At 43.8% G+C, this 16,685-nt stretch overlaps 1 protein-coding gene across 3 annotated transcripts in view; it reads right to left on the bottom strand.

The window, feature by feature from the left end:
- Positions 1 to 936: 936 nt before the first annotated feature.
- The window catches only part of LOC130112833 (lysozyme g-like), a 48,409-nt gene continuing 32,660 nt past the window's right edge, over positions 937 to 16,685 (bottom strand). Inside the window, exons 1-5 of one of the 3 annotated variants that reach the window (XM_056280338.1) lie at positions 8,926 to 8,987; positions 3,989 to 4,066; positions 1,884 to 2,086; positions 1,655 to 1,790; positions 937 to 1,330 (exon numbers count right to left, since the gene is read on the bottom strand). In XM_056280338.1, coding sequence (XP_056136313.1) covers positions 1,191 to 1,330; positions 1,655 to 1,790; positions 1,884 to 2,086; positions 3,989 to 4,066; positions 8,926 to 8,929 — 561 coding nt within the window. In that variant the 5' untranslated portion in view covers positions 8,930 to 8,987 and the 3' untranslated portion in view covers positions 937 to 1,190. Of the gene's footprint in view, positions 1,331 to 1,654; positions 1,791 to 1,883; positions 2,087 to 3,988; positions 4,067 to 8,536; positions 8,684 to 8,925; positions 8,988 to 16,685 lie in introns of those variants that run through there. The other 2 variants (XM_056280337.1, XM_056280340.1) reach the window with 2 other exon arrangements.

Below are 16,685 nucleotides of genomic sequence, written 5' to 3' on the forward strand. Positions count from 1 at the left end.
AAGCGCGCCCTCGCGCTGTGTTTTCCCGCGCTCCGAGGAGACTTCTGAGGATCTGCACGCTTCCGGATCCCACCGCTGCCACCAATGTAACCGGTTATTTTCTTGCCCGGTGCGGGATTCGATACGGGGTGTACTGCACCACAAGGCGGCGCCACTAACCGCTCGGCTAAAGGGTCAGACCCGTTAGCTAGGGGCTAACGTGTCTTATTAGTAGTTTACAGTAGTTTTGCTCCGTGACGGAAAAAGAAAACCGGGCGGAATCCCGCCAAATTTATGTTGCCCCCTTGACAGATGTGACAGGAATCCGTTTTTGGTTTGCCAACTTCATTGCCCCCGGGGCTCTGACTCTTCTGGACACTCGATCGTGCAACACGTGGGGGGGGGGCGGGAGAGTGAGAGCCTGTGTGTTAAAGGACCAGTGCACCTTGTGGAGGTGATCAGCAGTAGTCAGACCTTCAGAGCCACCACCAGACGAAATATCAACTGGAATTTGACACCTTTTATTGTTAGTTGACGGCTTTGAAGTGCTACGCTTTGGATGAGGTGTGGTCACAGTTTTGATAACATCAGATGTTTGGTTCTGTAGACAATTAGGTGCCTCGTTGCACATTTCACCCCACATGGGTTCTAGTTGTGTTGCAGCAGAGGAACATGTTTTCCTCTGCTGGACTAGCTTCACTCAGGGCATGACGCGTTACTTTTGTCTCAGATCAATTCATTTGGTGATTATCTCTCAGGATGTAAAGAAATTGGCTCCGATTACCAAAATGGTAAAAAAACCAAAATTCTAAAAACTAATCACCTACCCTATCTTAATCAGTTCCAATCTAGTGAGATCAAACACCAAAGTTTGCCAGTTTACACCACAGTGATTGACACTCGTCACATTCAGATTTGATAGCCAAGTAAAAAGCAGCACATATGCTGGAGTCCATCCATGCTTTTGAACAATGTTTTATTTTGCTTTACCATCAAGAAAACATATCAAATATTCTGAAGTTGACACTTACTCATTGCATTCATTCAAATGTTGCACAACCTACACCTAACCTAGTCTAGATAGAAATAAAGTCTTAGTAGGTCCGAATGTGTAGAACATCGTTAGTAATCAGTGTAAATTAAACAAGGTTTTTTCACTTCTAGTAGGCACGCTCATGAATGTGGTAATCATGGAGAATTTCTGGGTCCTTTTAGTTGTACCCATGCTGTTTGAAGTACTGGGCCCTGGCTACGACATCATTGGCGTAATCTCCTCCGGTGGTTTGAGCGTCCACGTCGTTATACGAGGAGGAAACGCGCCCAGCCCCCGCGTTGTAGGCCGCCAAGGCACCTGAAGCCAGGAGAATAATAATAATAAGACATTTTACTAACAACAATTCTCAATACTTCATAAAACCTACTCCATATTGACCATTAACCAGTACCAAAAACTGCTTTTGTTGTTTTTGTTTTGTTTTTCCATTTCAGTCATTGTTCTAAAACCACTCTTTATAGGATTATCCAAATTTGCTTAAACAGGTGAACATTGTGTCGCACAAATCCTTCATGGCTTTATGGAGCTCGGAAGAATTAGAAAATGTTCAATCGATTACCACAGAAAATATAACTGCTTTTTACGAGGAACCAGAAAAGACGGGATAACTGAAATTAGCACCTTTAAGTCTCTGATCTTTGTTCCAGTCAGAACCTCTCCCAACTTCGTTGTAGGAGTCTTTAAAAACCTTAATGCCTTGGTTGATATGTTCCTCACTGTCCCATCCACCAGTGGGGTTGTGCCAGCGCTTGTCAACCTAAGGACCACAGAATAAATGAATATTGTCAAGATTGATACCCGGCATCATTTAATTTGTAGACTTGGGACCCCCACACACTCTGGTGCCTACCTGCATGAGTCCAAAGGCATTTCCATTGTCCCCCCAGCCGTTATGCAGTCCTGCCCCTCGACCTCCACGGGTTTCTCTGGAGATGATGCCAGCCACCACAGAGGGCTCCACTCCATTCCTTCTAGCAGCACTCACAATCTTATCTTTGTAGTTGTTTATGTGAGGCAGATCACTCGCAGCCATTTCATGAGATGCTGCAACTCCTACATTGGAGAGGAAAAATAGGTCAGTTTGGTTCTTGCTCTGTGGAATGGCCGGTTTACTGTTGCTGGTTGCAAATGAATGGTAAACGGTGTCTGCATCCAGGTCAAGAGATTCCTTTTGCAACAGAAAAAGAAAAAAGCCAGACAGACAAAGGTAGCTGTTCAGTCTGAAAAGAATTCCAGAGCATTTTCTGACCACACTTGAACATATATCTGGTCGTAATGAAACTTTACGGTGACACAGTCAACTGTTAAAAAAGAAACTGCCTTCTTGAAATGGATTGAGGCCAACTAGCAAGATCGTCTCCAGAGGTCTTCAGGATAACACCACCAGTGATGTGACGCCGGGCAACTTTCTTTTATCAAAGTTGATATACTGACAGAATGGAGCAACATTTTTTTTCTGTTATTGTTTATTTTGTTTATATGGGGTCATTTTATGCGGTTGATAAGGGGGTTGTTACATTGCTTTGATTAAAATAATTGATTTAAATTTTGATGCAAGATGACCCGAGCAGTACAAAAACCCTCTTTTCAGGGCAGGCGTTCTGAAAGTGAATGATTTAGAAATGCTCTGTGAATGTGTGTGTGGAGTATCCTATACAATGAGAAAGAAATTTTCTTTTTTAACTTTTTATTTTGGGCTTTTTTCCCGCTTTTTCTCCCCAGTTGTATCCGGCCAATTACCCCACTCTTCCGAACCGGCCCGGTCGCTGCTCCGCCACTTCTGCCGATCCAGGGAGGGCTGCAGACGACCTACCACATGCCTCCTCTGATACATGTGGAGTCGCCAGCCGCTTCTTTTCACCTGACAGTGAGGAGTTTCGCCAGGGGGACGTAGCGCGTGGGAGGATCACTCTATTCACCCCAGCTCCGGCTCCGCCCTGACCGACTAGAGGAGGCGCTAGTGCAGCGACCAGGACACATACCCACATTCGGCTTCTCACCCGCAGACACGGCCAGTTGTGTCTGCAGGAATGCCCGATCAAGCCTGAGGTAGCACGTGGATTCGAACCGGCGATCCCCATGTTGGTAGGCAACGGAATAGACCGCTACGCTACCCGGATGCCTCGAGAAAGACATTTTTATTTCAGCATGACACAAGGAAGTACGGCTTAGTTGTCAACATTTAAAAACAAAGATGCTGAAATCTCTAACTGTACATTTGAACCTTCAACGACAGAGAAGGAAGAGCTACGACAGTCACATATTTTGCTAGAAAGGGTTTTGGCTTTGCCTCTTCTTTGTCTTCTTGTTAAAGGGTGGTGCACGTTGTTTTTTTATTTATTGATTTTAACGCTGGCTCTTATTTTCATAGTTTTTCTCCCATCCAGCTTACTGGTTATGATATTATTTTACTCGTCGGCTTCATTCTGGATATCTTGGACCCAAGACCAGATCAGACCAGACTCAGCTTTACAGCGGCGTCTTACGGTGCCACAGAACACCAGCCTCACACCTGTCACCACCACGACAATGACACCATCACCACCACCCTGGCGCCTCAGTTAGACTGAGTACGTGGTTCCCCATGACCTGCCACCTCCCCGTTGCCCTGGCTGCTGGGTAGTTTATCTGGGTACTATGGTGAAGTATATGCTGGTCCTTCCTGCAAGCTGAACAGAAAGTAGTACAGCTCGCTCAGCAGTGTGACTCACCGGTCACCTCCAAATATGTTGTTTGGCTAATCGGGCTGAACCGGACCTGGTGAAACGGGCTGCTGTAAAGCTGAGTCCAGCCAATCTCCCAAAGGAAGCTAGTGAGTAAAATAGCATGACTGATGTTCACGATATAGGGAAAAAGAAAATCAAACACGCCCAAGGTTGTAAAAAAAACCCAAAAACAAACAAACCCATGGTTATACTTTAAATGACCGATACTCGGGTTTATGACGTCACTTACCACGGGAACTTCTTCCGTCAGCCGTTGCCGTCACCGACGACGCACCAGTTGTGTCAACGTTGCTTACGTTTCCGTACTCTGAAACAGCACATGGTCATTGACACACTGGCTACTAAGATCTCGGCTATACACAAAACACCCAAACACAGTTAAGTTCTCGTTCAACCTCGTTAGAATTAAGTTAGCAGTCTGTTTCATCCTTCCCTTTATTAGATTCCTCTAACAGCATTAGCAATAATAGCATCATAAATAATAGCATACAAATAAATTGCAAATTTGTGTTATAACCGTTTCTTGGTATTTCCTCATCTCACATGCGCCCCATGTTCTCTGAATGTGTCTTACGTAAACCAGAGATTTCTTGTACGGTCAGCCGTCTGCTGCTTTCCTAGTGTTCACTCTTCATAATGTCTCTCGTGTCCTCTTAAGGTGTCATATGCAACTTAGTGCCTCGCTGTTTTCTCTCAAATACAAGCATAGAAATGTTGATGTCCTTCGAAGGATTAGTGTGTAGCCTCGATACTGTGGCGAGTCAGGTACAGCGCTTTGTTTCCTGTCTCCAAGATAAGGGCCGAGCGAGAGAAGATTCACAGCTGTACCATAAGAAGTGAACAAACATTCCTTTACCCAAGGAAGGGATGGACCGCTGATAAAAGAGTATCCAGGGCTCTGTCCGGGGTCAGACTCTGGCTGCTCTTGTGCATAATCTCTGTGTGTGGACGTGATAGGGTATGTCCTTTTTCAGCTGAAAAACTTACATTGCAAAATAAACTCACAAAGACCATTTCTGCAGTCCTCGCTGTTCCTTAAAGTATTCTGGCCGCAACAAATTGGCGACGAGGACGGGACGTCCCAAGTGAATGGCCCCCGCCGAGGAGACGACTGCAGCCGGTAGCTGCCATCAAACAGAAATTCCTCCCCACAAAGCCAGGGGGTTGAGAAGGTGCCTGTCCCTGGCGGAGACCGCCACCGCGGACATCCCCAACCAACTCAGAAGCGGCTCAACTAACAGTGAGACAAACATCCCTGTCTGTGATGACGTCACTCACAGTAGACTCAGAAGAGCTTAAAGGTATGCCTCCCACCTTGTGGGCAAGTCATACGTATGATGTAGGCCGAATGAAAGGAGCTCCTCCCTTAGTCCTAACACCCAAATCTGATTATAGGCCATGTCAAAAGCAATATCCCCTAAAAAAGGGAAGCCAAAGAGAGTAAAACCAGGGTTTGATTCCCTCCTGGCGACAGGAGTGATAATACTGTGCGAAACCTCTCCTGTTAGAACACCTATATTCCCAGTGAAAAAGATCCATGACAAAGGCCGGCCCACCGAATGGCGTTTTGTCCAGGATCTACAGGCAGTTTAATGCTGCCATACACGCACACCAGAGGTACCGAAGCCGCCCCTGTATGTCTGTTGTTTCACCGCCGCTTATTGTAAAGGGACTTTGAGTGTTAGAAAAGCGCTATATAAGTTTGATTTATTATTATTATTATTACAACATTTAGCTGATAATGGTCATAAGGCTAGCCTGTCAAAATTACAGTGGGTTCAACAGCAAGTAACTTATCTGGGTCATGTGATCACAGCTGAGGGCAAACCCCTCTCACCCAAGTGCATAGCAGCTGTGCAAACTGTCCCAAAGCCAACCACAAAGAAGCAGGTTATGAGTTGTCTTGGTATTAAATCATACTGTAGGCAGTGGATCCCTAACTAAGAGAGTCTCCTCTCTCATCGATGATTCATGGTAAACATCTAGCAGCACGTGACAAGGCGACACGGACAAAGGAAGCAGAAGCTGCATTTGAGGAATGAAAATCAGCCTTGCAGCGGTCACAACTGTTAGGACTACCAAATCCAGAAAAACAATTTGTCCAGTGTGTAGATCCGAAGGCTTCCTACAACTTGTGTTAACTCAAAAAACATGGCGATAGATTAAAACCTGTCGCCTGTTTTTCTTCCAAGCTGGAAGCCGTGGCAGCAGGCCTCCCCTGTGTGTCTAAGGGCTGTAGCCGCTGCTGAGAAAGTGCTGGTTTGCGTCACGAGACCTTGTGGGTTATGGGGACTTCCCGCTTAGGGTCCCTCACTCAGTTGCTCACATACTTAATGCACAGAAAACCCCTCACCTCTCTGCCCAGCGGTGCTTACGATATCGTACCACTTTGCTGGACATGCCAAACATCACAGAGAAGCCTTGTAACACCTTAAATCCTGCTTCTCCCCTCCCAATTGCAGGTGATGGTGAACCACATGACCACGACTGTGAAGCCACACTCGCTGAAGTGTGCACGCCTCGCCCTGACCTCAGAGATGTTCCTCTGCTTCACCCTGGCATTGAAATGTTTGTGGATGGTTCAGCTTCCAGATGTGCAGACACCGGCAGAAGGCACGTGAGTTTGGCTGTCGTGTCCTCTCATGACATTCTCTCTCTAATTACACTTACAGAAGCCTGTAAATTGGCTAAAGACCAATCTGTTAATATCTACACGGATTCCAGACACGCATTCGGCGTAGTACATGATTTCGGCACCCTATGGAAACACAGAAAATATGACAGCCTCGGGAAAGCCTATTGCTCATCACAAACTGCTTTCTGCACTGCTGGACGCCATTTTGTTAGCATCAGCTGTCGATGTGATTAAATGTGAAGCACACGCCCTACCCAGTGTGTCTAGGTAATGCAGCCGCAGACACGGCAGCTAAGCATGCTGCTTTGAATTCAATTCAATTCAATTCAATTTTATTGTCATTAAAAACAATGTGCAGGCACATGTTAAAAATGAAATGAGGGCTGTGGCTTCACCAAACAGTGCAAGACAGACACAGACAAACACAGCAAACACAGTATAAGATATACGCACGTGAAGACCAAAAGCTAAAATAAGTTAAAAAAGAAAAAAAAGGGGGACGCCTTTCACTATCCAGGCAGTTTCCATTAATAACACCGACACGTCTCCTTTTCAGGGTGTGAAGGAGCTACAATCTCGCGCTCTGCTAACCGAAAAAGCTTTGTGGTCTAAGGCAGGGTTTCCAAATCCGTTGTTTTTAGGGCGAGGCAACTTTGCCTTGGATGACGCCTAATTTCACCAGGGCACCGAGGCAAATAGCCCGGGCACCAAAAGCAACTGAGAACTCCAAGCCCACAACACCACTGCGCAAATAAATACCACGAGAAAATATTACAAGATTGATTCCAGAGGTTCCTTGAAAAGGTTTTATAACTGAAGTTGTAGTAAATTCCACATAAGGAGATTGATTGTTGGAATCCCATTGTCAATCACCTTGGTGCCCAAGCTACCTCCTTCTCCGGCGTGGATTTATCCGTGCTCCCGTCAAAAAGTAAGGAGCAGTAAAATGGCTCGCTCCTGATCAGAGTGTGGAAATCGTCCCTCATAAGTCTCTGCTGTGTGCCCGATGAAAGAGCGACAGCCATGGTCGTGGATATAGGTCTTTCCAAGCTCAACGCCGTGTTTACGTTCAATAGATACCCAAGTTTTGAACAGGGTGAAAGGTTGTTCACAGTACGCCAACGTGGAGGCGTACAGGGTCAGGGGTTGCGAGTGATGTAAATGAAATGGGAGGAAGGTGGGGGCACTTTCACACAGACAGGCAGCAGAAAATTGGCTTGAAACCGGTTACAACGAGGAAAACACCTGCTGCAAAGGGCACAGCGGCAACGCTGCCTTTACATCTAGTGCTTATTACAAGGGCATTAACGCTAAACGGGAGGGCTTCCACGCCGGCAACTGCCGTGCATGCCGTGGGGAGGTTCGAACGCTGGTCTAAGGTGGGCTGTACATTCTCTGACGGAGTCTGGATGGGGCCGGACTCCAAGCCGTGTTTGCCACGTGCCGTCTGTACAGCAGTAAATCAAGTGTGGTTTACAAAAGTATTTCCAACATATGCTCAGCACTTCTGTGAGAAACAAGTATTGTGTGCGCAGCGAACAATCCTGCAGGAGCAATAAAAACGCCACAAGCAGGACCTCCCAAACCCGACTGACCTTTTGAACACCTAATAATGGATTTCATTCATGTCAAGGGAAAAGACACTGTCTAGTAATAATGGAGATGCTGCCGCTGTTGCAGCGGCCCGCTGAAATCATCCCACGCTGGGGAATACCTGGACACCTGGGAACAAGCGCTGACAACGGACCGGCCTTCATCAGCAATGCACTACAAGCTGCATCCTCTTATCTGGGTTTTGGCAGAAGACATCACTGTGCGATCACCCACAAAGTGCTGGCGAAGCTGAGAGAGGGAACGGCACCATGAAACGCAAACTGACCACACGCCGCGAGGAAACAGGGCTAAACTGGGTGCAAGCGATTCCATTGGTGTTAGTTTACATGCACACCCGAGTGAGACAAACACATGGACTAAGCCCTTACGAAATCCTGTTTGCCAGACCACCGAATACTGGTGTGGGCGCCACACCCAGACCCATGCCTACCACCGCTCAATGTGATGATGCAATGTTGAGGTGTTGTGTCTCTCTGTCCAAAACTCTCTCACAACTACACATGCAGGTTAAGAGCACGCTTCCACAACCTGAAACCAGGTGGTGAGCAAGGATTTCCGGAGGAGGCGTTGGAAACAGTGGAGATTCATGGGTCCACATCAGGTGCTGCTGACCACCGAGACTGTGGTGAAGGTCGAGGGACGAGCAACCTGGGTAGATGCCAGCCACTGCAAGAAAGTTACACCCCCATCAAGTGGAGAGATTCTGTCCAGCGTCAGACTCTGGCTGCTCTCGTGCGTACTCTGCGTGTGGGGAAGTGAAAGGGTCTGGCCTTTTTCAGCTGAAAATCTTACATTGCAAAATAAACTCACAAAGACCATTTCTGCAGTCCTCACTGTTCATTAAAGTATTTTGGCCGCAACAAATTGCAAGTATGAAAACTATTTATGATAATTAGTAGGAAAAAAAACAAACTTACCCATGTTTCTCCCCTGTATCGTTTCTCCGATGTTCAACGTTTGCGTTACGTCTCTCCTCTTGCCTCCGACAGCAGCGTTTAATATAGAACATTAACCCCGCCCAAATTACACCGCAACCAATCACACGTCAGGCTGGTTATAACAACGGAAGGAAGCAAACAGCCCCCGACCCTGAATGAGTAATGTGCTACAGAAAAGCAGGCGGTTTCCTGGAAGACTGGCTGAGAGAAAGTGAAAGCATGAAAAATACAAGATACCCTAACAACCTAAAGCAGACATGAAAACAACCGGCTTAGAGAAAGTGAAAGCACAACAGATACAAGATACCCTAACAATCTATATTCCAAATCTTTTTATCATCAGGGTTGGGCAGATGTGTTCCACATTGTTATACATTAAAGGAAAAGAAAGAAAAGGAAGCAATAATGATGACATTGAATAGTGATAGAGTAAAATAAAACAGCCCCCCCCATCCCCCCCCACCCCTTTGATTGTCCAGAGTAGTTTTAAGGCACAATATTTAGCAATAAATAAATAACAAGTAAAGCTGCAGCTATTTCCATGAAGTCGGCTGTTATTTTTCTGTCAAGGGCGGAGGTAAAATGCATTTCATGTTATATCGTCTGGGTGTTATGGAAGTATGTTAAAAAGGACTCCCAAGTTTTGCAGAATTTCTTCTCGGAACCGCTGACTGAGAAGCGCAACATCTCCAGGTTGAGGCGGGACATTACTTCTCGAAGCCACTGACTAAGTGTGGGCGGGGCAGCAACCTTCATCCTGAGCAAAACTGCACATCTGGCCAAGAGTGAAGCAAAGGTAACCATGCGGCACTCTGCGAATGTCAAATGAGGAGCCACTCCATCAGTAACGTCAAAGCTATCAGAGGGTCTGGGTCTAGGTTCCGCTTTAAGATGTTGCATAGAATGTGAAAGACATCTTTCCAGAATTTTTCCAAGTGAGGCCACAGCTAGTACTACATGTGCATCATGGTAGCATCATTGTTTTTGCATTTGTCGCAGGTGGGGGTGATATCGGGATAGATGCTCGATAATTTAACCTTACACATGTGGGCCCTATGAACCCCCATAAATTGCAGTAGGCAGTGTCTTGCACAGAGTGAGGATTTGTGTACTGATGGGAAAATGGAATCCCATTGGTCATCAGATAGTGCATGTCCCAAATCGTGTTCCCAGGCTGTTTTAATTTTGTCTAGAGGTGGACGTGTCAGCATGGACCAGTTTCTGTATAATGTCGACAATGTACCAGACATGAAAATAACTGGCCTAGAGAAAGTGAAAGCATGAAAAATACAAGATACCCTAACAATCTAAAATAGAAAGCATTTTTACAACACTGATATGAGAAAACGTCCTTGAATCCTGAGGGACACGTCAGCATCTTTCTTACAAGAACGCAGGTGTGTTGTGTTTCATCACGTCGCAGGACTGATGAAACCTTTATTTGGTGGGCATGTAACTTTAATCCAACAGCAGGGAATCGCGTTTGGGTCCAGCGGTGCCATCTCAGATGAAAACAGAATGACAATATTTGATTATGTAGACAACTGAAAAAAAGACCTCTAAGACAACACGAACTTTTTGTGATTTTTATTTATTTGTTTGATTTTTAAATTTTTTCTTCTCCAAAAAAATCCTGAGGTATTCACAATATAATGGCATTTATACTGTTTGAAATGAGACTGAGGGAAATGAAATACAGCCTGAAAGAAAGAAAAAGCGAAAGAAAAAACAGGGTAAGAATAAAGCCGTGAAGATTGATATAACTGTCAAGACAACAGGTCCATGATGTGATACGTACAAAAAGCCCGGTGACTTCAACAGCTGTGGTCTTGGAAATTTGTTCCTCCCCCTGTCATGCCATTTAGATTGAGAACTGCATTTAGAAACCCAGGGAATACAGGCATATCATATTCTGACATAGATTTACTTTTCTTTCAAAGCAGGGGTTTTCGCCTTGATAACAGGAAGTGCAACGAGTTAAGTAGCCCATCTTTTCTGCATTAGTAGCGTTCCCCAGTTCATCTGGCGTGTGGCTAATAAGCGGGCTACAATTTCTCTTCGTGGATTTATTTCAATATCTTCGATTTACACCAACATGGCAAGACAGTACAGAGTATCCCTTCACTCTCCCGGAGTTCACCACCCTCACCGCACGATACTTCCCCTCTCTGTGACACTCATCACTGTCCCTTAAACAATGGCAGGAAGGAACTAATATTCACTCGTAGGCAAGGGGACATGAAATAACAACTTGAATATCACACATATAAATATATAAATAAAATAATAGATAAAATGTGTACAGTAACTACGGTTACATTAATAAGCCAATCAGTCCACTTTGCAATAATAGTAAAAATACTTGAAACTTAAATCGTCTAGCCAGCTTCAGGACCAGAGCAGGCAGTACTCATGCTTTAAGACCAATTTCAAGTCTATAAACAATACGAGCCAACTTTGGGTACTAGCAGAGCATTAAGTAAAATTTTTAAAAAAACAAACTATAGTATGAATACCCAGCTTTAAACCATGAACAAACTTTTGTAGGCTGTGTGAACAGACTGTCTAGCGGTGATCAAAATAATGGATCACAGTGGGAAGCATCCCTTAGATCTGGCGTCCTAAAAGCAAAACCAGCAATAGTGCGCCTTATAATACTGTAGGACTCCTAAACCTGTTCCTCACATACTGTATACCATGTTTGTTAGTGTGATAGCTGAACACAGTTTGGCTTTTTTATAGACACTTTTAGAGCCTATGTAATGATTACATCAGGGCATTTTGAATATTTAATTCAAAAACTTTAAATTTAAGTTAAATATTTATTTCTGAACCAAAGATTTATTATATAAGTTAAATATTTAACAACAAACTAAGTATTTGCTTCGTGGTTACAGAGATCACATTTAACTTAAATATATAATTTGTCAGCAAATATTTATTTAGCAGAACAGAATTAAGATATATATATTTTCTGTTGAAATATTTAATTGCGTCTTATATTTAGATATGTTATATATTTAGTTAGCTGTTATATATTTATTCATGATCACCGATTTAATATTTAAACCAAATATTCAAAATTAGCGGTTCTTTCCTTTGATTTATAAATTAAATCTAGTAAACGAGCTATTTATTTATTTTAAGATATTCATTTATTTAGACAAGAGATAACTATGTAACTATTTCCATTACATTTAATTTTAATAAATCTGATGGAATAAACAATTTTATTAAATATTTATCTTAAATGTTAAATCAGTTATTCTAAATAAATATATAACAACCTGCTAAACATATAACATCTCTTAATCAGGAGTAATATTTAAATATTTGTTTAAGTAAATAAATATTTTGTAAACATTATATATTTAAATGAAATGCTATTTCTGTATTTAAGACACAAATATTTAACACTGTATTCATATTATATCTTAAATCAGACGTTGAGAAATAAATATATAACTTAAATGTTGGACTTTACACTTGGCAAGTTTATTAAATCTGAGTTATATGCTAATTAAACCCGCCCATCTCTGACTCATTGAGTCAACTAGGCCCTCTGAAAGTGCCTTCAGAAGCGCCAGAGAGAAATGCTAGTTTTGCAATGTTGGCAGTAGAGACGGTGTCTTACAACTTGAGTGCTTGCTATAGCAGAATAACAACCAACTTTCATCCATTTTTTCCATCAGTGTCACACTATAGTGACACTGATGGAAAAAAATGTGAACCGTTCTGCTTAGTTTTACTCTGCTCTACTTTAGAGTGGCTATCTTGTTCAGCCTTTTCATGTTTCTCATCCTTTACTGCTGCTATTTTAACCGTTCTGGTTCTTATTGTAGCTGACAACTTTCTTCTCCTTTCCATTTCCACACTGTAAGCAGCATTCATTTTCTCCAGCAGAATCTCATCCTGCATCAGTGGGTCTTGTGAGTATGGTTTAACATCAGATCGGATAGTGTTATCATGGAGGCCAGTCATAACCGTTTGGAGAAACTGATTTTGGATTAGTTCTGCACTGTATTTCAGTCTTGCTTGTGCTCTTTCTGAGGCAAAGAGGATCAGCTGTCTCAAGTCCATGGCCCGCACCAAAAACTGGATGGGGGGTTCCTGTGGGTCCTGGACTGCACGGGTAAGTGAATGGTACAGCTCTGTGGCATCTTTCTCAATATAATGGGCCCTTAGAATTTGTTTGAGAGCAGGGAGTGTCAAATTAGTTCTGCTTTCCAGGTAACTTCTTAATTTTATTCCTGGCATGATGACTTGGATAATGGCCTCCACTACCTCACCTTCATCATACCCCTTCTGTAGAGCCCTCTGGATTTGTCTTTCAAAGCTGGCGTGGCTTAGTTTGTCTCTTTGGTTTGATTCTCCCATTTGTCCCATTATCTTTAAGTCTTTCTTATACAGTGGTTAAATAACTTGACCTCTGAGGTCCCTTTCACACTTGAAAGTCCAAACCAAGGTCTGAACCAGAGTCTGGTTCTGGTGCTTTCACATCTGTTATTTTATAGTCATTGGGTTCAGGACTTTTGCTTTCATACCAGCGGACCTTGACTTGAACTTTTGGCTCGTTGTTGCCAGGCGCGCTCGCTGTTGCTGGGTGTTACTGTTTGTGTTTGTTTTATCACTTCCTATGATTGATCCGAAAGTCCGAACCTTTGATTTCACATTAGACATTCATGAACCTTGGTCTGAACCGAGACTACCTCCTGAGCTTGGACCAAAGACCGAGTCTTTGATCCCTGTACCCTGGTCCAAGAGGTTTCACACCTGGCAATCTGGTTCGGACTTTTCTGGAAAGTCCGGACTAAACAACATAAGTGTGAAAGGGTCCTTAGAGGGACGGACTCGACGCCATTTTGGTATGCGTTCTCTTCACTTTTGTTCATTGGATGCAATACCACCAGGCCCCACAGGATGGCACTTGGATACAAGTTTGTCCAGCGCTGTGTATAGAGCAAGTCTGGCCATCAGCTGATCTTTGCAACACATGCTGTGATTGGCTGAGAGCCTGTCACGTGCTTGACGGGTGCCATGTTGCCTACCAACGTCTGGCTCTGTCATCATGACGTTTCAGTGATTTTTCCTGCATTGTCGGCCCATTTCTCGCCGGTTTGTAGCAGTTGAAGGAGAAATGGTGTGTTGTGCAGCTTGGGGCCGTTCCGTTCGGCCAGGACAAGGCCGTATGATGCATCGATTTCCACAGGATGCACAAAGGAGGGCAGTTTGGGCCGTGAAGATTCGCAGGCTGGGCTGGTCCCCCTCAGCTTATTCCTACTTGTGCTCGGTGAGTTCATGTCAGTGTTTAGGATTTTTCGATAAACTAACTTCCCTAGAGCAATCCGAGAGTCTGTAAGGTATTGTTGTGTGGAAATCAGTTGTATAGCACCATGTTTCCCAACCGGGGGTATGCGTACCCCTAGTGGTATGTGGGTGGTCTCCAGGGGGTACGTGAAAAGATTTTAAAAATGAGAGACAAAAAGCAATTAAAAAATGTACAGGAAAACTCTAACCAAATAATGAATAATGTATAATCTGTAATAATGTAACCAAAATTGGAGCAATTAAAATTAAGTAATAATTTGCTGGCTATATTATTACTGGCTATACTTTTTCGTAATGCACGACAGTTTCCCACCGGACTTTGTGAGTCGTCACTCCACTCATGAGTGCATACTGGCGCACTGTTTTCCTTGCTAGCTAGCAAAATATCAAGCCTCTTTCAAAGTTTCAGTTAACGTTATGGATAAATGGTTGAGTCGAGCGGATTCATCCAGCAACAACAGCACAGCTGATACTGCTGAATCGGGAGAACCCATTCAGAAGAAAAAGAAAATTGAGACGGTAAAGCATCGTCAGTTTGGTCAACAATATGTAATTTGGATGTACTGCCACAACTACAGAGCCGCCGTAGCCAATGTGTTTCCTCTGTGGCGACATGCATTTAAAATAATAGCATGAAACCGTCCCATTTACATCACCACCTCAGTATTAAGCATCTCTCCTGTGTGGGTAAACCCGCTGAGTTTTTCCATCAAAAGCTGGCTAAATTTAAGAGAAGCCAAGAAAAACTAAAGAAAGCGACATCGGTCTCAACCAAGGCTTTGGAGGCATCATATGCTGCGTCGCTACTCGTGGCTAAATCAAAAAAGCCATTTACCACAGCCGAAAGGCTAATCTTGCCTGCTGCTGTCATTCTCGCAGAAACAATGATCGTTAAGAAAGCAGCTGATGTCCTGAAGAAAGTGCCGTTGTCAAATAATACTGTGTGCCATCGGATGACGACATGGGAATCGACATTATTGACCAAGTGGTGGAGAAATTGAAAGAGTCGGATACGTTCGCTTTGCAGTTAGATGAATCAATGTAATGAGAGTGGGAAAGCGCAGCTGATTGCATTTTTGCGTTACAAAGACACATTGGAGATAAACGAGCACACTCTTCAAGAAACTCATGCGGAGAACTACCGTACAGGATGCTTTTAATGTTATTGACAATTTTTCTCTCAACACAAGCTGCATCGGAAATCCTGCGCTCGTGTGCACGGATGGCGCAGCAGCAATTACCGGCAGAGTGAATGGTTTAATGGCCCACATCAAAAAGGTAAACCTTAATGTTATATGGGGACACTGCATGATTCACCGAGAAGCATTAGCTAGCAAGAGAATGAGTTAAACAATGTTTAACTCATTCTCTTGCTAGAGTTAGACAATGTTTTGAATGATCCAGAGTTAAACGATGTTTTGAATGATGCCGTAAAAGTGAACAACTTCATACAGTCCAGGCCTTTGAATCATACTGTTTCAGTCACTTTGTCAAGACGGTGGGTCAGAACATGAACAGCTACTGCTTCACACCAATGTCCGGTGGTTATCCCGAGGGAAGACGTTGCAGCGGCTGTTCAAGCTATGCAATGAAGTGAGGGATTTCTGTCGGAGCACACGCACCCCCCTTGTGGCTATGTTCGACGACACTGACTGGCTAGCTCGGCTGAGATACCTCTCCGATATTTTCAGCAAACTCAACCAGCTGAATCTCTCTCCTCAAGGTAAAGACACACATGTTCTTAACTTGTATGACAAAGTATGTGGATTCATGTAGAAGATCAACCTCTGGCAGAGCAAATGTGAAGATGGGGATACAAGTTGTTTCCTGCAGCTGGACACATACATTGCCACTGGTGAATGTGACAGAGCTACAATTGTGAAAATAGTACACACACATTTATCCAAGCTCAATAATGCCTTCAACTCTTACTTCCCTGATACTGTCAACAAGTCTTCCAAACTGGACTGGATGCGTAATCCATTTGTGACAGACATTAACAGCAGCATTCCCGACAGACAGCAAAAAAACCTCATAGATGTGTCCTCAGATAGGAGTATGAAGATGAGGTACTCAAGCACACCACTGATACAGTTTTGGTGTGTTGTGGAGAAGGAGTATCATGAATTGGGGAAACATGCCCTGAATGAACTGTTGCCCATTGGATCCACATACCTTTGGTGAGGTGACATTCTCCACCATGACCCGCATCAAAACTAAACACAGGAACAGGCTCTACTTGGAGAATAATCTGGTCACAGCGGTGCAACAATCTCCCCCAGACTCACAAAACTGATGAGTCAGAAACAGGCTCAAGTGTCCCATTGAGTATCACATTAATTGGTGAGTTTGCGTTTTACTTTTTTTAAAGTCTATAAACAATGGCTATTATAAGTAATGTTAGTTATGAT

This window comes from Lampris incognitus, chromosome 5 (genome assembly GCF_029633865.1).
Source record: "Lampris incognitus isolate fLamInc1 chromosome 5, fLamInc1.hap2, whole genome shotgun sequence".
Classification (NCBI taxonomy): Eukaryota; Metazoa; Chordata; class Actinopteri; order Lampriformes; family Lampridae; genus Lampris; species Lampris incognitus.